This window comes from Capra hircus, chromosome 26 (genome assembly GCF_001704415.2).
Source record: "Capra hircus breed San Clemente chromosome 26, ASM170441v1, whole genome shotgun sequence".
Lineage (NCBI taxonomy): Eukaryota > Metazoa > Chordata > Mammalia > Artiodactyla > Bovidae > Capra > Capra hircus.
In genome coordinates this window covers 982,360-1,003,952 of record NC_030833.1, presented here as the reverse complement: position 1 = coordinate 1,003,952, position 21,593 = coordinate 982,360, and the positions used below count along the sequence as shown (strand labels likewise).

At 66.7% G+C, this 21,593-nt stretch overlaps 1 protein-coding gene and 1 long non-coding RNA gene across 2 annotated transcripts; both read left to right on the top strand.

Moving 5' to 3' along the window:
- PWWP2B (PWWP domain containing 2B) lies at nucleotides 341–20,693 on the top strand. The gene is given in 4 exon segments (XM_018041470.1): nucleotides 341–480; nucleotides 8,024–8,475; nucleotides 8,478–9,293; nucleotides 20,199–20,693. Coding segments are annotated over 4 exon segments (1,407 nt in total). The 5' UTR covers nucleotides 341–355; the 3' UTR covers nucleotides 20,213–20,693.
- Nucleotides 11,318–19,974, top strand: LOC108634033. Its single transcript, XR_001917319.1, has 3 exons — nucleotides 11,318–16,439; nucleotides 16,528–16,907; nucleotides 18,575–19,974. It is a non-coding gene; the product is annotated as an uncharacterized LOC108634033 (long non-coding RNA).

Sequence of the window (21,593 nt, the reverse complement as noted above, 5' to 3'; positions counted from 1 at the left end):
GCCGCCGAGGAGGGGTCCCTGGGGCCGGGGCCCGGGCGTTCTCCCGGCGCCGGCTCTCAGGTCTTCTCGGCTGGCGCTCGCGGCCGGCGTCGCCGGGGGTGGAGCGCGGCCCTGCCCATCCCGGCCCATCCTGCCCCCTCGGTGGGGCTCCGCAGTGCGTCTCCGCGCCGGGTGTGGAGGCCGCACGGCCCGGCGCGCGTCTGAGGGCGCCGGTGCCCCGCGCGCCCCTCCCCGCGCCCCCCGGCCCGCTCGCGGAGGCCGCCCGAGCGGAGCTTTGTGACGTCAGGCGGCCGGCGGGCGGCGTCACGCGCGGGGCTGACCCGGCGCGGGCGGGGGCCGGGCCGGGACGCGGAGCATGGAGCCGCGGGCCGGCTGCCGGCTGCCCGTGCGGGTGGAGCAGGTCGTCAACGGCGCGCTGCTGGTCACCGCGAGCTGCGGCGAGCGCAGCTTCGCCGGGATCTTGCTGGACTGCACAAAAAAGTGAGCGGGGGCGGGGGCGCGAGCCCGGGACGCCCCCGGATTCCCCTCGGGACACCTCCCCCCTCCCCCCGCGCTGGCCCGAGGCCGGGGCCCGCTCCGGGGCGGGGCGGCGTTGCGCCCGCGCGCTTTCGTTTTCCCCAGCCCCAGTTTCGGGGTGCGCGAGCGCGGCCGCCTCTCGGGGGGCAAAAGTGGTTCTCAAAGTCGTCGCGAGTTTTCGGGCGGGGGGTCGCGCGGCCGGGCGGGGGACAGCGGGGGGCGCCGGGCTGGAGCCTGGGCGCGGCGCGTGGATCCCGAGCCCCCGCGCCAGCCGCCGCGATGCCGGGCTCCTAACTCCGCACGTCTGCCATAATTAACGCACTTTTCTTTGTTCAGACGCACTGTTGAATTCGGCTCTGTTCAGAATTGTCATCCGTTGGTGTGTGGTGGGGGGGCCCCCGTGCGCTGCCGCACTTGCCTGGGGGTCACTCACAAGAGGGGGTTCCGCGGGCCCTGAAATGCCTCTTCCGGCTCCCGGGCGCAGTCGGGGCTGAGGTGAGGACAGAGTGTCCGGCGGCAGGATTTGAGAACACTGTTTGGGGTTGCGGAGCCCCCAGGCGGAGCAGGGATGAAAAGAGACAGGCTGCAGAGCTGCGAGGGGGCGCCCTGCGGGAGCCGGGCGCCACTGATGGAGGGGTCCCCGGGCGGGCCTGGGGCAGGTCCACGCGAGAGGCACCTGTGCGCCGGCGGCAGGGAGCTCTGCAGCGGGAAAGTCTCCTGGATACAGTGTCACATGGTAGAGCTGTCGCGCAGATAAATGATTAGGCATTAATCAGGCGCTAATGTCTCGAGGCTCTGGCTGGGCCTTGTCCTAAACCACCTCCCCTCTGCAGAGGCCCAGCTTCGCCCCTCGGTGCAGGTCGGGTCTGTGCCCTCCGCGTAGATGTGGCCGGAGGACCGTCACCTTTCCACAGTCGCCCTGCTGGCATTATCTCCTCATTAGGTGTGCCAGAGCCATTTATGTGCAAGTCACGTGATGTAACATATGGCCTCCCAGGTGACTTGTCACCCTGCTCGGAGCCAGCTACTGCAGAGAGCCCTTGGTGGGGCCCGGTGACCCCCACAGGCTGCAGGCACAGCCCCTCGAGAGGGCCAAGCCCGCGGCCTGGGGTGGCCAAGGTCCCCTGCCGCCAGTGGCCAGCACTTCCCCATCAGGCAGGCCGCACTCCAGCCTTCCTGCACAGCCCTGCCTGGCCTTTCCTCTCGGCAGCGGACACTTGCAGGAGCAGCACCCCCCACCCCCATTTTCTGGGCTCCCTGACTCAGGACAAAGGAGGCTGCAGGGTAGACTCGTGGCTGGGGGTGTCTGCGGAGGCTGCAGGCTCACTGCCCTTGCTCTCTGCCTCCAGCCAGGGCTCCGGGCCCTGCGGCCTGTGGGTGCCCTGGTTCAGAGATCTGCACAGCTCCCCACCCGCTCGTGGAGGAAGCAGGCTCTGCTGGGATCCCAGGATGGGAACTGGCAGCTGTAGGGCGTGTGGGCGTCCGCCCTGCCACGGCCACATGAGGCTGTAACCGGAGCCGCCCACGGAGCCAGGGGCTGGGCTCAGTGGGCACAGCTCAGCTGGGCAGCGCCCCTTTCTGGCTTGAGTGGGCCCCCCAGTCCCCGCAGAGAGTCTGAGGCTTAACCTGGCCTCTCCCAGCCCCCCAGTTGTCTGAAGCCTGGCCCCAAAGCTGTCCCTGCCCCTGCCTACCCCACCTCTCCTCTGCGGTCACCTTCAGTTTCATCCTGATCTCGGTTTTCTCCCATAATATTATGAGTTGCAGTGCTCAAGTTTACAGCCAGCTTGTCAGGCAGGGTCCAGAGGCCTGGGCTGGGTGTCCCAGGCAGAGGGGGCCTGGCCTCAGGCCTCAGGGTCCCCAGCACCCACCTGCCTTCCCTGGAGCACTCCCCCTCCCCCCCACGCAACAGGGGCATGGCCAACCAGCCAGGCCCCTTCCCGGGCGTGGGTACTGACGGGCAGAGAGAGCAGCTGGGGGCTCGGATTGCAGGCACCGCCCCCCCTCCCGGGGCCTGCAGTCCCCAAGCAGCGGGCTGGTGCGGGCTCAGGTCAGGGCAGCAGGCCACTGCGCCCGCGGTGCCCCCGTGGGGGGCAGGCCGCTCACCGCTGTGTGTTAGCCTTGCTGGAGCACGGGGGCAGAGCCGGGGGCATCCTCCGGGACGGGCAGTTCTCACAGGGGGCCCAGCTACCAGTGTTAATTTAAGGGCACTCGGGAGGCGGTGCCCCTCGCTGCGGGCCCTGAGCCGAATACACGTGTGTCCTCGGAGGCCGAGGTCCCAGGAGGTGGGAGGCGCTCAGTGCCCAGTGCCCCCATCCAGCCTTGAACCTGCTGCCTGGCTGCCGTGTGGGCTGAAGCCAGGTCTTTGGGAACTCTTGAGTCCACACCCGGTCAGAACTCGAGGAGACGGCCTGAGCCTCGGGCCCGCTCCCCGCGTTTCCTGCCGCACCACCGGGGCTCCTGTGTCCAGGCTGGGGCCCAGGTGGCTGTGGGTGTTGTTTCACGGGCGACTTGGGGGTGTGCCTGTGCTCAGGGACCTCATGGGGCACTGCCCAGAGACAACGAAGGCTCCAAGAGGGGGTCCCCAGGCGGTGCGTGAGGGCCAGCTGCCTGTCAGGCCTGGCCTTGACCTCTGAGCCGGGGTTTCTTCAACTTTCCAGTGTGAATCCCCCAGGCCATCACCACGCAGACTCCTGGGCCCCTCTGCTGGAAAGGTTGGGTGTGGGCCTTTGTGACCCGCCCAGGGGGGTGGGGTGAAGGAAATGGCAGCCCACTTCAGTACTCTTGCCTGGAGAATTCCACGGACAGAGGAGCCTGGTGGGCTCCAGTCCACGGGGTCCCAAAGAGCCAGACACAACTGAGTGACTATCACTCACTCAGTCACTCAGCAGGGCGGCGACTGAGGCTTCTGGAGACTCAGTCTCTGGAGACCAGCCAAGAATCCCCGCCCTGGCTGGACCCTGGGCAGGGGGGCTCCCTGCTCCATCCTGGGCACCCCCGCCCAGGCCCCACTGGCTCTTCCCCTGCCCTTGGGGACCTGAGGGCGGGGGTGCCCAGTGCACCACTGGCTGGCATGACCTGCAGCCAGCGGGCAGATGCCTCACTGGGGGGCCAGGCCCACATGGCTGATCTCTGGAGCGGTCGAGGGGGAACGGGGGCGGGACGGAGGCGGCTGGCCTTGGGCTTCTGGGGGCATCCTCGGAGAGGTGAGAGGGACACAGCTGAGTCGCACTGGGATGATGCTGATGGTTCTAAAACCCTGGGTGCAAGACCCTGGGAGCAGCTGGGGCAGAGATCCTAGGGTGCTGTCCTCAGGGTGGGGCAGGGCCCCTGGGTGTCCCTGGGGGAGGGACAGGGCCCCCTGTGTGTCCCTGGGAGAGGGGCAGGGCCCTCTGTGTGGCCCTGGAGGAGGGACAGGGCCCCCTGTGTGGCCCTGGGGGAGGGGGGCAGGGTCCCCTGGGTGGCCCTGGGGGAAGGGGCAGGGTCCTCTGGGTGGCCCTGGGAGAGGGGGGCAGGGTCCCCTGGGTGGCCCTGGGGGCCCCTCTGGAGTCCAGGCTGCACTTCCTGTCTCCTGGCTCCCTGAGCAGAGGTGGACCTCAGGGCATCTTGGCGCTGTCTGCCCGCCTTTCCCGCAGCGCCCGCCCCTCCCCTGCCGCGGCTCCAGCCCTGCGGCCGGCTGTCTGTCTGGCAGGCCGTCTGTCTGGAGGGCCGTCTGTCTGGCAGGCCTGTGGGAGAGAGAAGCTGCTGTGTGCTTTCTGAACCAGCGCTGGGGCACTCAGCCGGCCGCATGGGCCTCGCCTGGGGGCACGGGGCTGCGGACTCTGCCTACACGGGCGTCCATTACAGGGTGTCCGCTGCAGGAGGCTACCCTGGACCCTGGCCTTGGGGTGGGCCCCTGGGGCGCTTCTGTTCCAGGGGCCACGTCTTCCCATCTGTTTGGCCTCTCCCCATGGGAGGATAAGGCAGGAAGGTCCGGGGAACCGGGCTGGGCCCAGAGGCTGCTGCTGGGCCCCAGGCCTGCGGAGGGGAGGCCATGGTGGGCATGCGGGGCGTCTCGCGCTCCGGCAGGCTGCCCAGCTGGCTCCTCCTGGCCGTGGGTCGACCAGGGCGGTCCTGGGGGCGTTGCTCAGCCAGAGGCACACATGAAGCCCAGGACAAGGGCCGAGGACGGCCGGCCAGGCCCCGTGCCCCTGCAGGCGGCTGTGCCCTCCCCTGGACAGTGGGGGACCCTGGGCACTCTGTCTCCTGTGCCCTTGGGGGCAGAACTACCCTGCTCTGGGATCTGACCCCTGATAAGCCTCATGGCCGAAGCCACCCTTGCAAACTTCCCACTTTCTCACCTTGGCTCTGTCCCCCTGTCCGTCCTCGGGGCTGCGGTTTGCTCCAGGCCCCCTCAGGCTTCCTGGTCTAAGCGGGTATGGGGGGGCCTGCTCCGCCCGTGGGTCTCCCCAGCCCCCAGGCTCCCCTCCCAGCTCCTTCTCCCGACCTCGGGGGCAGCTGCCTGGAGGGCCCAGTAGGCTCTGACCCTCAGCACAGCAACGGGTGGACAGTGGGGCCCAGGTCCTTTCGCAGGGCCTGGCAGACCGTGTCTCTGGCCCCAGGCCCCCCACCTTCTGCCAGGCCCTGCACTGTCGCCGCGGGGCTCTGCCAGGCCAGCCGTACCTCCGTCCCTGAGTGCAGGCCCACGTGGGCGTAGCCCAGCCTTGCCAGGGGCCCAGCCCCACGGTCATGCACAAACCTCAGTGGTGCCACACCTTGTGCCCGGGGATCCAGGAGGCGCCCCGTGGGGGCAGGCTGCTGAGGTCCTTCCCTGAGAGAGAGGCTTGGGCTGGAGCCATCTCTGCGCCCCAGGGCAGCTGAGCTGGGAGCCAAGCACAGACCCTGCCCGCCCCCTGGGCTGTCCCAGCCTCCCTGTCCCAGGCGAGAGCTGGGATGGTGACCAGGACGCCTCACGGGGCTGTAGACGGGGCTTTGCCCACGGCCCCTGGCTGGGCAGCCAGGGTCCTGCCGGCCCTGTTTACCCACCGGCAGGCGTGGGTGTGGCCGGGGCCAGGGCCTGGAGGCCGCTCCGGGAAGGAAGTGCCCCAGTCACGGGGCCTGCTGTGCCGGCCACAGCCGCGGTCCCCGGCCACCCACCGTCTGGAGGGAGGCACCGCCTTCGGGCCGCAGCCCCGTGCTCAGGGGGGCCTGCACCCCAGGGCGGGGCTCATGGCCTCAACAGCCTCCTGGTTTGATCTGCTGGGGCTGGAGGGACGGGGGGGGGCGGGTGTCGGGATCGACTGCCAGGTCCCCACTGCTGGCCCCGGGCTGGACACTGCCCCTGGCTGGCCCTGCCGCCCCCATCTCCCCACCTTTCTCTTCTGCACCCCTTGCCCCCTCCTCTCTCAGTCACACTCACAGGTCACAGGCCGCCAGTGAGCCGGCTGAATGAGCTGCATCCTGTCGCCAAGCAGAGGACGGGAGGCCAGGGCCCTGGTACGCCGGACCTCTGGGCACTGAAGTACAAACCTTCCACCCCCTGCAGCAGCTCTACCCATGAAGACTAGATTCAGGGGAGATGGGCTGAGATAGGGTTCCCTGAATGGCTTTGAACTGGGACTCCCTGGTGGCTCAGACGGTAGTCTGTCTGCACTGCGGGAGACCCGAGTTCCATCCCCAGGTCAGGAAGGTCCCCTGGAGAAGGAAATGGCAGCCCCCTCCAGTATTCTTGCCTGGAAAATCCATGGACGGAAAAGCCTGGCAGGCTACAGTCCATGGGGTCACAAAGAGTCAGACACAACTGAGCAACTTCACTTTCAGACTTGATAAAGTTTGATGTGATTCCTGGGTGGCGCTAGCAGTAAAGAACCCACCTGCCAATTCAGGATTAGAGACTCAGGTTCAATCCCTGAGTGGGAAAGATCCCCTGGCGTCAGGAATGGCAGCCCACTCCAGTAATCTAGCCTGGAGAATCCCATGGACAGAGGAGCCTGGTGGGTTACGGTCTACAGGGTTGCAAAGATTTGAACATGACTGAAGTGGCTTAGCACAGCGCGCAGCACTGGGCGTTTACTGGTGATCTTGGATTCAACAGAACTTGGACGGTGTTCCCATGGCAGACGTGCCCTCCCGTGACGGACCATCAGGGAGGCCATGGGCCTTTGCCCGCTGCCCTCAGCCCTGTTGCATGCCCTCTTGCCCGCCCCTGTGGTCCATGCTTCTCAAGTGGCCTGCACCCGGCTCCCAGCCTCCTTGTGTCCCTGGGCACCCACCCCCTGGGGGGGCGGGGAGGAGCCTTCCAGCCAAAGGTGCCTGGGGCCACCTGGTGCAGACAGAGCTGCCATGGGGGGTCAGGCGGTCTCAGCAGCCTTGGTTCTTCTGGGGAAGAGTAGAAGCAGAAGTCCCTTGGAAGCTGTGGAACAGCAAAGCTCACTTATCTTTTCTGCTGTGATTGAATTGCACGAGGGAGGGAGAGATGGAGGCGCAGTATTCTAAACTCTTGTCTGAAAGTCTGTTCTGTGCTGGAAAATGAAAACTAACAGCTTTTAGCTTAAGCGGTCTCGCAAATGGAGTCGCGTGTGTTTGCCGTTGTGTATCGCTGCCAGGGGAGGTGCAGCCTGTTTGGGCTTGGCTCTCGTTGTTTGGAGCAGTGTTCTGCTGCTTCAGGAGCGGCTCCTTCATGAGATGTGACTTCAGACGCCCCCAGCACGCAGGCCGGCTGGCCAGCGCTCTGGAAGGGTGCTGCCCTGAAGCCATTCGAAGCAAGCGCGTGCCATTCTGGGGAGCCCTGGGGTGCTGGCCACGTGCTTGGCCTTAGCTGTGGGTCCTTGTGGAAGGGCGGCCTCCTGCCTTCTCTGGACCTGCAGGACGGAGGGGAGGGGCCGGGGATACCAGGCGGGAGGGGCGGTCCTTCCAGGTCATAGTCGGCACGGGCGGCCTGTGGGGGGGGGGGTACCCTCGCCTGAAAGCAGCATTCAGGGGGGAGTGGGCTGACTCTCACACCCGGGGCTTACTGGGCCTGGCCGTGAGTGGCCCCCGGCCCCAGACACACTCTGCCCCGGGGAACCTGGTCCCATGGGCTCTCCTGGGGCTGAAGGTCCTCCTGGGGATGCAGTTGGGATCTTCCTTCTGGGAGTGTTTCCCTCAGGGAGGAGGGGGTGAGCGGATGAGGCCTGTCGGCAGGGGCCACTGGCCACCCAGCAGCCGGGTCCCACAGGCTGGGCCAGGCCTGTCCAGGAACGGAGGCCCTGTTTGCCTGCTTCATGGGCCTCCGGGTCTGCGGCTGTGAGTTCCCCTCGTTCCAGGAACGGAGGCCTGGACGGTCAGTGCCTGTCAGCCCGTGGGCTTGATGCTGAGCACCTGATTTCAGAGCACGCAGCCTGCTCCTGGGCTGCCCCGGGCGGGTGCTGGGGCGGGGGGCGTGCCTCTGTTAAAGCCGGGAGATCCTGCTGGGCCCCCGCCCCTCACGTAGGGGCTGGGGCGTGGGGGTCCTCCCTGTGCTGACCGCCCCTTTCTGTCTCCCCACGACCAGGTCCGGCCTCTTCGGCCTGCCCCCGTTGGCTCCGCTGACCCAGGCCCAGGACGCCCCTGTCAACGGCTGCCACGGCCCGTCCCCGGCAGAGGGAGACGCGGAGGCCATGCCCCTGGGGACGGGCCCCCCGGCGCCGGCAGGCGGGGACGGGCCCCCCGAGCCGCCCCCGCCCCTGGTCCCGCCGCTGCCCGCCGGAAGCCTGCCCCCGTTCCCGCCCTACTTCGAAGGCGCCCCCTTCCCGCCCCCGCTCTGGCTGAGGAACACCTACCGGCAGTGGGTGCCGCAGCCGCCGCCCCGGGGCGTCAAGAGGACCCGCCGGCGCCTGTCCCGCAACCGCGACCCCGGCCGCCTGGCCCTGAGCCCCATCCGCCTGCGGCCGCGCCAAGTGCTGTGTGAGAAGTGCAAAAGCACCCAGAGCCCCCCGGAGGCCAGCCCCGGGCCCCCCGCCGCCCCCGGCCGCGCAGGGAGCCCCGCAAGCCCGAGGACGCCGACGGAGGAGGCGACGCGGCCGCCGCCAAGAGGAGCAGGCGCGAGCGGCGGGAGGAGGCGCGGGCGGGGGTGCCGCGGAGCCCGGCCATCAAGATCTCCTACAGCACGCCCCAGGGCACCGGGGAGGTGGTGGAGATCCCCCCCCGGGTGCACGGCTCCCTGGAGCCCTTCTGTCCACCCCCGGCCTCGCCCGGAGGCCCGGACCCTGAGCCTCCCAGGGACCGGCCGGCCGCCGGCGCCCCTGCCTCCATCCCCAAGCTGAAGCTGACGCGGCCCCTGCCCCCCGGGGCCTCCCCGCCGCCCCCCAAGATCCGCCTGAAGCCGCGCCGCCTGGGGGCTGGCGAGCAGGAGCCCGTCTACAGGGCCGAGCTGGTGCAGGAACTCAAGGGCCGAGGGCCCCCGGCCGACGGTGCCGCCCACCACGGCGGGCTGGCGGACTCGCCCTCCGCGAGCTCTGGAGAGGATGACGACTGCAAGGGGTGTCCCCGGAGTGCCCACGGGCCCGACAGTGCCGGGCTGGCTTTCCTGGCTGCCTGCCCCGGGAGGAGCGGCTGCACCGGCGAGCTAGCGTGGAGCGACAGCCTGGACGAGTCCAGGTCGTCCGGCTCGGACGCGACGCTGCCAGACGCCTGCGACCTCTCGCCCGGCGGTGGCGTGCCCTCTTCCTCCAAGGGCATGAGGCCCACGGTCCCACCCCTGACGGTCAGGCTGCACACACAGAGCGTCTCCAAGTGCGTTACTGAGGACGGGAGGACCGTGGCCGTAGGGGACATCGTGTGGGGTAAGGTTCACGGCTTCCCTTGGTGGCCGGCACGTGTCCTGGACATTAGTCTTAGCCAGAAAGAGGACGGGGAGCCCTCCTGGCAAGAAGCAAAAGTCTCGTGGTTTGGTTCTCCAACTACGTCATTTTTGTCTATCTCAAAACTGTCCCCTTTCTCTGAATTTTTCAAACTGAGATTTAACCGTAAGAAGAAGGGAATGTATCGGAAAGCTATCACAGAGGCTGCCAATGCCGCCCAGCACGTGGCCCCAGAAATAAGGGAGCTCTTAACCCAGTTCGAAACGTAACCCAGGTTCCCACCCAGGTGAGTGTGTGCGTGGAGGGCTGCCTCCCTCCAGCTGCCCTGAGCCTGCGTCCGTGGCTGGGCTGTGCCTCCAGCCTGGGCCTCGGTGAACCAGGGGGTGAGGGATGCCCTTGGCCAGGCTGGCTCGCTGCTCCGAAATGGGTGGTCTGGAAGATTGTCCTGCTGGCTGGCAACGTCCCCCCAGCGTTTCGGGTCACAGAAGAGATGCTTTAAGAGCAGGCGAGTCGTCAGCCACCTGGGCAGAGAACAGAGCTAGTTTGTGTTTTGTGGCCATTTTTCAAAGGCCACAAAAGATCCGCTTGCTCTTCCATTCGCCTTTTGGAGAAACGGGCGAGCCGGTGGCTGGGGTGGGCGCAGGAGGGGCTTCCTCCTCCTGCAGGCTGGCGGGTGCGTCCAAGGGTCCGACTTCGCAGGAGGGAGGAAGGTCACTCCGCTGCCTTCCCCCAGAGGTGGTGCCTGTGGCCCAGCCCCCCTCTCCTGGCGCCAGGGGGACTCGCCTTCATCGGCTGAGGCATGGTGCCTGGGGCTTGCGGCTCCAGGCTCCTGGAGGGCGTCTGGGATCTGCCCCGTCCAGTGCCACGGCCTCCGTCTCCACCCCCGGGGGGACTCTGTGGGAGCCCCAGCCGTGGCCCCACCTGGAGCCTCCATGGGGCCGAGTGCCCCCAGGTGGGGTGGGTCACTGTGTGGCCTGTCTGGTCACCTCACGGGCTGTTGGGGAACAGCGAGGGGCCGAGCCATGTGCTGTGGGCACTCCCGGGGCCTGAGACGCACGGAGATGGGGTTGGTAATGTCTGGTGCCCCAGCCCTGGCCCTGGGCGGCGGCAGGTCCGAGGGCCGGCCCCTTCCTCTGCTGGCTCCAGGCAGGCTGTGGCCACCCGAGGCTCCAGGCTGCCTCGGTGGACCACAGTGGGCACGTCAGGCTCCCCAGTGCGGGGTAGCCCATGGCCCCTTCCTGGCCCCGTGGCCTCGGGCTGGCGCCCCTGACTCAGTTGGGGTCTGTCCTTCATGTGGGCCTCCACCCTCATCTCTAGACCTTCGGGTGACCTCGTCCACCTGTCTGTGCTGACTTCCCGGGCAACGCCAGCCTTCAGGGCTGGGTGGGTCGGCTGGCTGGTGCCCGGGGAGGGGGTTCAGGGAGTGCTTGCTGCTGCCTCACTGCTGGGCTGGCTGCAGCGGGTCCTGGGACTGAAGAAGCAGGGACGAGGGGCCCGTCTGGGCTGAGGTCCCTGCTGGGATTCTTGAGGCCTCATCTCCCTCCCCCAATTCCCTGTGCCTCCTGAGTGCCCCCAGGACTCTGGGCACAAACTCCTCCCAGGAACCTGGCACATTCCCCATCGGTTCTGGCCTTTGTGTGGGGTGTGGGTGTGGCACCGCCCTGTGGTGGGGGCGTCAAGCCAGCGAGGGTGGCTAGTCAGGGCACCCCGTGGGGAGGGGCCCAGAGAAGGCCCCGATGCCCGGCCTCCCGTTTCCCTGGCATCTCTCTGTTGCGGCCACATCCCGCTGGCCTGGGGACCACTCGGGTCCTGTCTGTCTCCGTGCCCTTCCGCTCCCATCCCCGCCCACCCTGTCTCTGGCCTGGGGCGGAGGGCAGCTCGCCCACACACCCCGGAGAGCGAAGGCAGCCCCATAGGCTCAGGCTCGCTCTGTTTATCTGGAGGCAGAGGAGGAATCTCACCAGACAGGTTTGCCTGCTGCGGGGGCCTGGCTTCTGGGGCTCTGGGAGCTTGGGGTGGGGGGACGGTGTGGGGGGGTGTTGCTGAATCCTTTCGGCGCCAAAGCAAAGTGGTTTTGCTTGATGGGCTTTTGGGTTTTGTTTCTTGAGGATTAAAGACTGCACTGAGGTTTCTGCCAGCCAGGTGGTTGGTCTGTGGGCGTCAGCCAGCTGGGGTCTCGCGCTTGGGTGGGGTCTGTGGTCTTCTGGTGGGCACACTTGCTTTCAAGCGTCAAGTGTCTGGAGGGCAGCCTGTCCGGCCTGCTCTCTGAAGGGGAAACAGGAAGCCGCCTTCGCTGGGGAAGGTGGATTCCCCGGTGGGCTCCCCGGGCGAGCTGAGGGCGCTGGGGCTAGCCCAGGGGGTCCTTTCAGAACCTGTGTGAGATGCGGGTGGGATGCCCTTCGGGGTGCTGAGGGCAGGGCCGGGGGTGTCCAGGAATGGGGTGCCAGAGGGTGGGCCCAGGGCTGGGAGCTTGGCGGGAGGCCTGCTGGGAAAGGCAGTCCTGCGGCCCCACGTGGCTCCCCAGCCCGGCGCAGGGCCCTGCCGTCCCCAGGGGCTGATGGAGGCTGTGCCAGGAACGTGGGGTTTGGACTCCGGAGAACCCCGCAGAGGGGGGGACAGGTGCCCAGACCTCGACCCCGAGACGCCCCGCCCCCTCACAGGGCTGCTGGAGGCTCCACTGGGAGGTGGGTGACCGCGTAAGCATCCTGAGCTCCCCAGGGGCCGGCGGCCAGGGCACTGGGGAGGCCAGCAGGTCCTGCCCCCTGCCCCATGTGCCTCGACGGGGAACGGGCACCCAGCAGGCGCGGACGCGGCCCCGTCCGAGCCCCAGTTTCCCGTCTGTCTTGGGGTAACAGCAGCATGTGCCCGCAGGGGGAGGGTAAGCGAGCGACCTGTCTGCCTGTGTACTCCGGGCTCCTCTGCGTCCCCCAGTGGGGCAGCACTGTGCTCCTGACCGGGTGGGCCAGGCAGCTCCTAGTGGCCGCTGATCGGGGTGAGGGCCCTGCAGGTGTGACTGACGGGGGTGCCCCCGGGCAGGGCGGGTCGGGCCCCCCACCTTCCAGGTGGGGTCTCCCTCCCCACCCACACACCCACTGGCCCTGCCAGGACCAGATGCCCTGCTGGATGCAGACAGAGTGTGCAGTCACCGCGGCCCTCGCGGCCGGGGGAGGGCTGTGACTCACCTCCCCAGATTCATGTGTGATCACGCACAGGAACGTGCCGAGACGGGACAAGGGCCCTCCTGGCGGAGCTGATTGGGACTGGGGCTCTGGGAAGGCTTCCTGGAGGAGGTGACATTCAGCCAAAATTAGAGCAGGAAGCTAATAGGGTGAGGATGGGCATCGGAGGCAGGAGGGAGCCAGACTTGTTCCTGGGGGGAGGGAGAGACCACCAGCTGTGGCCTTGCTCTCAGAGAAGGGGCGCCACGGTGGGACATTAAGCCAGGGGTGACGGTTCTGTGTTGGAAAAATGCCCCGGCTGTGGGCAGCAGTGTTGTCGGGGGAGGCTGTGCCAGAGGACAACAGTTGAGACCAGGACGGGGAGTCAGGGGGCTACGGGGAACAGGGGCAGAGGCCCTGGGGGACAGGCTGGGGCTGCTGGGCATGCCCAGAGCTCCGGGACCCCTGCGCCCACGCCAGCCTCAGCACCTCGTCAGCGTCGCCGTGCATGGGTCTGAGCGCAGAGGCGGCTTGGGGTCTAGCCTCAGAGGAGGGTTGGGGCCAAGTGGTGGTTCAGGACTGGCAGGGGTGGGGGGTGTGGGGAGGGGGCCCTGTGGAGTGGGGGGGCTCGGAGTGGTGGAGAGGCAGACAGCAATGACCAGAGGTGTGAGGCCCCTGGAAGCCCAGGAGGGAGGCCAGTGGAGAGGCGGGCGGGCCCAGGGCCCCCAGGGAGGTGGCAGGCGAGTCCAGATGGGGTGGGGGCCATGCCTGGCCCACAGGCCCCACCCAGGGCAAGCATGACAGAGCCTCTACTGGACAAGGGGTCCCTGGGAGCGCACCCTGGGCCCTGGGCAGTCAGGGGTGTGGGAGCAGCACCCAGGTGTGCCAAGGCCCCGCAGAGCCGTTCACCTCCCTGGGGTGAGTGCCCCGTCTCTCAGCCTAGCGGGAAATTCACAGGCCTCCCCGCCAGCCGGGCAGGCCCCAGGCAGCTGCTTCCTGCAGGCTGGAGCTTTCGGGGTCTCTCAGCTGCGCCTCCCTAGGGAACTCCTGGTTTTGCTGAGTGGAGGGCACCCTGGGGCAAGCCTCGGTTCTGTGGCTTCCTGAGGCTGCTGTCCCAGATGACCTGTCTCAGGCCAGTGGGAAATGCAGGAACCTCTGGAGGCTGAATGCAAAACCCAGGTTCTCTTCCTGGGGCTCCGGGGAGGGTCCTCCAGTCTCTCGCAGCTGCTGGGGACTCGGGCTCCCCGGGCCCGTGGCCGCACCAGCAGCCTCGTTGTCGGGGGCCGCCGCTGTGTGGAAGCCATGTCTGCCTCTCACCACGAGGCCCTGGGAGGCCCCTCCAGCCTCATCCTCTCTCTCAGAGCCCTTCTGCCGTCACACCTGTCACGCCTTCCCTGCCGCTCCGGGGAGGACCCCGGTCGCCCACCGCATCCTCTGTGCACTCAGCAGCCCCCGCGGGTGCGGGAGCAGCTTTCGTCCCCGTCCGGCTGGGCTGGGGGTCCGGGGTGAGGGAGGCGCCCTGCCCCACAGGGAGGCTGTGCACACGGCTGGGCCCCAGCAGCACTTTCAGCCTCACTCTCCTGGGAACTGAAGACAGCAGCCGGGAAGCCAGCCCGGAAACCCTGCAGCCTGGCTCCAGGCAGCCACCCCGCCTCGCCCTGCCGGAGGCGTGACACGTGGGCGGAGGCGGCCAGATCCTGTCCCCAGGCTCCGGCTTCCTCCTGGGCTTCTCCCTTCCAGAGCTGTATCTGCGGGCCCAGCGTCCCAGACAGGCTTTCAGTTCAGCTCAGTCCAGTCGCTCAGTCGTGTCCGACCCTCTGTGACCCCGTGGACTGCAGCACACCAGGCCCCTGTCCATCACCAACTCCGGGAGAGGCGTTGCTTTCTTCCAACTCTGAATAAAAACGTGCCTCCGCTTCTCAGCTGACTTCCGCCTTGCTTTCAGGGAGCTCAGGTTGTCTGCGAAAGTGGTAATTATTTTGTTCCAGAGGAAACTCAGGCCTGTGATTCGAGGCCCGGGCCCCGCCCCTCTGCATGGCCTCCCAGGTGGGCCCCGGGCAGCACAGGACACGGGCCTGGGTGTGCAGACGCTCCTCTGGGGCGCTGGGGTCCCTGCAGGCCGTGGGAGGGCCTCCAAGGCCTGTGTCCTCAGGGATAGCAGTGCCCCTCCTGCAGGTGCCTTAGCCTCAGCGGGCGAGGGCCCCCACGGACAGCTCCAAGTGCCCGTCCCTCTTTCCTCCAGGGTCCGAGGTCCGTGGGCGCGTGGGTAGGGGCTGACCCAGGCCCTGAGCTTTGCGCCGCTGTGCCCCGGGACTCGGGTGGGACCCTCCGTGGGTGGCAGGGTCTCAGCTGCCTTCCGGGAGGCCCTTCTGTCCAGTGACCTGATCTGCTCCTTAGCCACGCACAGCGACAATGGTCACCTGCAGACGGGGCCTTCAGACGAGGGCCCAGCCTTCCAGCTGACCAGTTGCCTGTGGTAAACAGGGCTGACCCCTTTCATCCAGGCCGATGCCCCTTGATGCATCGCTGTCTGTGGGCTCCTCAGCCCCTGAGTCCACCTGGGGAGCACAGCCGCCCCTGGCCGCGGGCCTGGCTCTCCACCAGGACACGGGATTCCGTCTCCGTGGCATTTCCGGCCTAGGCCCGGGGCCCCCCATTTCCCGAGGGGCCCTGGGTCCTCTCTGGGTCGTGGTGTCCGGCCCTCCTGCCTGGGTGAGGGCTGCTGGCTGAGGGTTGTGTTGTTCCCAGGTTGTTAATCACCCTTCACAGTTCAGAGACCTGGAGCTACTTTCTTTCAGGAGCAAAGAGGTCGTGACTTCACTTGGACTCTCCTAATTCAGATTTTTTTTCACTTGTTTACCGCTTTATTTGTATCTCTGCCCCCTTGTGCTGAAATTCTTGGTTCTTAGTGACGATAGCACAGTCGTCTTCTGTGTGAAGGCTGACGTTTACCAAATGTTAACGTGCAGACTACATCATACATGGAATCATTTGGGACAGGGAGGCCACCAGCTCGGCTGTGGCGATCTGGGGGAACCCCAGGCCTTCGGTGCCTGGGGTCTGCCCTTCAGGGGACACGTTGGAGTCCTGTTCCCAAGTCATGGGGACAGGGCCCGCTCCGGGGTCGTCATGACCTCAGACACCGTTAGAGTCACTGATTCCGTCTTTCTTTCCACCTCTGGAGATTCCTGTGCGTTCCAGTTGGTGTCTGTAATTCGGTGCATGTTACGGAGGGTCCCCGGTCAGTCTGAGCGCGGTCCAGGCTCCTCGGGGCCAACCCCGTCCTGCAGGCCGCCTTCCCGCCGTGCTTGCTGTGTTCATGACGGAAGCGGACACACAGGGGCACCACCCACTGGCTCTTGGCTCCGAGTGGTAAGGCAGCTGTGCCCAGCCCTTCCTGTGCCCCCTGGCCGCCACCGCCTCATCAAGGAGGGAATCCGGAGTGCTCTGGGCACGGCCATGACCCCGACGGGCCCCAGACCTCGGGGTTCCCTGTCCCGGCATCCTTGTGGGTCACGGCTTCTTCACACCCCGGTCCTGTTCTTTGTGGTCCTGTTGGGGTCTCCCCTTCGAGGAAATAGCTCCTACACACTCAGACCCAAACGCTGCCCGGCACGCAGGAACACCCACGGAGGCCTGGGCACTCTGCACAGCCCGCCCCTGCCCAGCCCGGTGCTGGGTTCCTGGCGCCCTGCACGCTGGGCTGCAGCACCCTCGCCTGCAAGTGGGGAGACAGGTCCCCAGGGAGGCTCTTCCCTGTGCAGCAGGCAGCCCTGGCCTTAGGGAGGCAGAGCCGTGCCCGGGCGTATCCGCCCACTCAGCACCCTCGGCAGTGGGAGGCGCTTCCCATGGGGAGGGCGGGGCCTGGGGAAAGGCTCTGGGCCAGTTGGCTTCAGCCGCACTGTGCCTCTGGGTCGAGAACCCTGAGCTCGGGGCACCCACAGCTCGTCCCCACAGCAGATCTGGACAGGTAGGGGGCCACTGGCTGGCGGAAAGGGCTGCCTGGGTCTCTGGATGGGGAAGTGGGCCACGTGCCAACCCTCCGCGTGTCCCCACAGGGAAACAAACACAGCCTTCCAGGCTGCGCCCCGGGGAGCTGGCGTCCTGGGACCCGCCCCTTCCCTGGTTACCTGGCCAGGGTCTCACTGGACCTGGTGCAGCCTGCGTGTGGCTGAAGGGACCACGGGACCAAGCGGGGGTCTGGCCAGGCAGGTGCTCAGGGTCCACGGCCAAGGCCGTGCTGGTCTCCGCAGGGTAGGGGCAGTGGCTGTGCCTTAGGCCTTCCTGAGTGACGAGGATGGGGCGGAGCTGTGGCAGAGGCCCTGTGCGTGGACGTGGAAGGCTATGCACCCGCCGAGCTGCCCTGGGCCACCCTCCTAGGCGTCATCCATGAGTCCACAGTCACCCCCCGGGAGCTTCCTCCTGGGGAGCCGGGAAGGTGAGCTTTTCCCTGGATGCCTGCCGAGAACGTGTGCCCCTCCCGCAGTGCCTAGGTGGGGTGCGGGACGACGGGCCTGGGGGCTCTGGGGGTTGGCCGGGTTGTCGTGGTGAAGGGACAGGGACCACCCTGCCCAGAGGGAACACCCCATTATTGAAGAGTGGCGGTGTCGGCCGCGGGGATGCGGGGGTGAGAGAAGCGACCCGAGGCCTTCCCAGAGCTGCCGACTGGCCGCCTCAGGCAGGGAGAGTCAGACGGAGAGGCAGGGCCCGACCCCCCCGGGCCGCCGCATCCGTGTTCCTCCTGCTGGGAGAGGCCTCTGGTCGCAGAGGGCGCAGGCTTGTTGGGGCATCTCCCTAACAAGGGCCATGGCTTCAGAGGGGGTTGTGGCCATTCGAATCACCCCCAGATCCGGTGTCTCTGCAGCGACGTGGGGTTGCCTTTGATTTGAGCCCCTTTAAATGCTGAAATGTTGCCTTAACGGGGCACTTGGAGTTTCCGAGTGTGGCTGTTCCCATAGATGCTATGACCCAGCTCTGAGGTGGTGGGGAGGTACGGGGCTGGGGCAGAGCAGGGTCCCTCCTGCAGACCCCGAGCCAGGCTGCCGCTTGAGGCCAGGCTGCCGCTTGAGGCCAGGCTGCCGCTTGAGGCCAGGCTGCCGCTTGAGGCCGGGAGCTTCCCTGGAGCCTTGTGGGGAGGGGAGGAGTCAGCCTGATGACCGGCCGCGGGCGGGCGAGCGTCCGTGCGTTTTGCTGCCGTGTGGCCAGTGGGGTCACTGCTCGCCTGGGGCTGAGAGCAGCGACGGCGGCAGGAGGCTCCCTCCCGGTCACGCCTGCCCCTCGGGGACGCGGGCCACCGCGGGGTCGCTTGCATTTCTCTGTGCAGATCCATCTCCGGGTTTTACATTTTAAACAGGAATGGAGGAAGGCTTTGGTTCCTTGTTCACCGTAGAGTGAGCTGTTCCTGAGCGCATCTCTCTTGGCTGAATTTTTTTAAATTTATGTGTTCACCGTTGGCCATGCTGGGTCTCTGTTGCTGCACAGACATCTCTCCGGTTGTGCTGGGCGGGCCTCTCATTGCTGGGGCTTCTCTTGTTGCGGAGCCCAGTGTCTGCAGCCCCCGGCTCGGGGTGCACGGGCCTGGCTGCTCTACAGCCTCTGGGTCTTCCTGGACTCGGGCTGGGACTCCTGTCCCCTGCGCTGCGGGCATGGGCGGGCAGGTTCTTCACCCCCGAGCCGCCAGGAGGCCTGACTCAGGCTGGGACTCCTGTCTCCTGCCTTGGTGGGCAGATTCTTCACCCCCGAGCCGCCAGGAGGCCTGACTGAATTTCACCCGAAGCAGCGCTGCCTGGGCTTCCCTGGAGCTCAGTCGGTAAAGAGCCGGCGGGCAGCGCAGGAGAGCCAGGTTTGATCCCTGGGTCAGGAAGGTCCCCTGGAGAAGGGAATGGCAAACCCACCCCAGTATTCTTGCCTGGAAAATCCCATGGACAGAGGAGCCTGGCAGGCTATTATAGTCCATGGGATAGTGAGAGTCGGACACAACTTAGAGGCTGAACCACCTACCAGAGTTACCTACGTTCACGGTTTGAAAGCCCACTAGTGACATGAAGTATGTGATGAAAGGACTTCTCTCCACGTTTCTACACTCCTCCTGCTGCTTGTTTCAAGGTTTCCCAGCGTGAGCACTCTTCATGGGCAGTTTTCCTGTGGAAAAGGAAGATTCTGCAACCTTATAACCCCCATTCCCCTGCCACACATACACACAAGCATACTGCTGCTGCTGAGTCGCTTCAGTCATGTCCGACCCCATAGACAGCAGCCCACCAGGCTTCTCCGCCCATGGGATTTTCCAGGCAAGAGTACTGGAGTGGGGTGCCATTGCCTTCTCCACACACAAGCATAGTTTCTGGCTAAATCAAGATTCGGTGCTGATATTAAAAATTGCAGCTTAATCCACACAGGTAATTATGGCGCATTTAATTTCTCTTCAGCTCCGTTCTCTGCAGAGTTGCGTTTCCCTCACTGTGGGCCATTTGTGTGTCATCCCTGGGCCCCAGCGCTCTGAGAGAAGTGGAGACCCCAGCGCCCCGGAGACGCCGAGCGTTTGTTTCCATTTACGACCATCCTGTGAACAAACCTCTGAAACGTGGTGGCGTCAGACACCGCCACTCGGTCACGTCTCATGATTCTGCGCGCCCCGGGGGGCAGGCGCCCCGGGGGGCAGGGGCAGCTGCGAGGGCGTGTCCGAGGGGCTCCTGGCCCTGAGGCCTGGGCTGGGGTGGCAGGCCCCAGGCCCCCACACCCCGCGGGGCCCCTCCCTGGGGCAGGCTGGGCTTTCCTGCAGCCGGGCAGTCTCAGGGCTCTCCGAGGCAGCCCACCCTAGGGGTCTGTGCCGGGCCCCGGGCCAGCCTGCCTCTCGTCCTCATGCAGGAACGAGTCGGGGGCGGGCAGCTGCAGGGCGCGTGGCCCTCCTGTTCCTGTTGGACACCGGGCCTTGCCCTCCTCCTCCTCCCAGGCTGCGCCCCATCCCGGAGCCTCCCGGGAGGACTGGAGGGCTGGAGGGCGGGGGCGCTGGTGGACACTATCCCCCGTCTGCTGCACTCGGGAGGCCCCCTCTCTGCATGCCCCCTGCTTTCCTTGGTGGGGGGTTGACCCTGAGACGCTGGGCCGAGGTGTCCGCTGCCCCTGTGGCCAGGTTCACCTGCTCGACAACCGCCTGGTCGTCAGATGGGAGACGGGGGTGTGTCAGGAGGCAGGGTGGAAGCCTGGGCTCCCCACCCGCTTGAGAAAGGATTTCCCTGTCCAAGGTCTGTTCCCCTCAGCCCCTGGGGGTCTCCTGAGCAAGGAGGGTGCCTCTGGTGGGTGGGGCTCCCATCACACCCCACACTGGGGCCTTCTGGGCCATGCGCCCAGCCATCAGCTCCCCGAAAGCCCATCCCCAAGTGGCTGAAAGGTTCCAGAGTGGCCGGCCTCACTTCAGCCTCTGTGAGCCTTGCCCAGGGCTGGGGCTGCCAGACCAGCCTGTGGTCTGGGTCCCTGAGCCACGGAGGATCCCAGCCCTTCCCCAGGCAGGCAGGGTGGGCCCTGGGGGTGCAGGGGTGGAGGGCCCTGCCCCAGGAGAGGGGGCAGGACACCTGGGCTGGTGGGAGCTGGGGGTGGGGGTCCCTGAGGCCCACGGAGGCCGAGGGTCAGGCCCAGGAGCACTCGGGGAGGGCACTCGGGCCTGGCGCTGGCCTGCCCCTTGCCCTGGATGCTGACGTGAGTTACTCCGTCCCTCTCTTCCTTCCCCCAGGTCACCAGCGCTGAGGGAAGGCCTGTCTTCCCGCAGCTCCTGACTACGCGGGCGCCCTTCACACCCCCGCCCCACCCGAGGATGCGGCGAGCCTTCTGGTTGGCTGTATGTGGAGACCCGGCCCTGGGGTCAGCCAGTTCCGGACCTCTGCAGGGAGCCGGTGGGTCTGCCCGTGAGGACTGACCCCCACCAGGTGCACAGCGGCTCCTCTTAGCCAAATGTATTTATTCCCACCACACAGACTCAAGCTTTTCTGGTTCCTCAAAGGCCAGAGTCCAGCAGGGAGGGCAGCCCCGCCAGGGCAGAGCGCCCGGCACCTCCCTGCCGGCCTGGGCACGAGCAGCTGCACGTGGTGGGCTGCCGCCGCCCGCCGCAAACCCGGACCTGCCCGGGGCTCCCGTCACACCGGGCGCACGGTCCCTGCCCGTCCCAGGCTGCCGCTCTGCAGTCAGACCGCAACGTGAAAAGAATAAACACCTCGCCTGTCATTTGTAAGAGTCGGTTCCGTTCCCCTTTTTGTCACTTTAAAGACAGAAAAGAAGATAAAGTCAGCTCTGCGCTTGGTTTAAATGCAGGAGAATAAAGAGACGTGAGCAGAAGTGCCCTGGCTCCGGCAGGCCTGAGCTGTGTGCCCCCACGGGGGCCACCGACCCCTCGGATACTGGCGGCTCTGAGGTCACGTCCCTTCTTCCCTGGGGGCTGGGCCCCTGCTCTGCGGGGAGCACCCCTCCTCTCGGGGGCCTCGGCCCAGCCTCTCCTGGCCTGCCCAGGGCTTTCTGACCGCACGATGTTTTTTTGGGGGAAGCGACAACTCAGGAGGTAGAGAACTTTGCTCTGGTTTTTCCCTGTGAAAGCTCTCCCCCTGGTTTCCTGGTTTGCTCCTGTGGAGCTGAGTGACATCCCAGAGTGGACGGTGGGCCTCTGTCTGCTCCTGGCTTTACTAGAACCTTTGTGGTATGACCCCCACCCCACACACACAGCAGGACTACTCCGGGCCAGGCTGGGGGGCCCTCTCCAGGACAGAAGAGGGGTGGGCCTCCATTCTCTGGGGGCCTGGGGGTCTGCGCTTGACCTTTGCGTGCGGAGCAGCAGAGCCCTTCTCTCAAAGTCTCACCAGTCAACCCCCCAGGGGAGCTGTTCCGGTCAAGGCCTTTCTACCCCAAGAGCCTGCCCTCCAGGGTCCATGGCGGGAGGGGAGCCTTGCGTGGATCCCGGGGGGCAGAAGGCCTGCTTTGGAGGAAGGGGAGCTGGTCCTCTCCTCGCCTGCCCCACCTCCCTGGGGAGCCCCCTTCCAGCCCCTGCTCTGGGGCCCAGCGGAGCCCAGGCCACGACTCAGGGCAGGGCCGCTGGAGGGCCGCCCAGACCCTCTGCAGTCATGGCTGCCTGGGGTAGTCG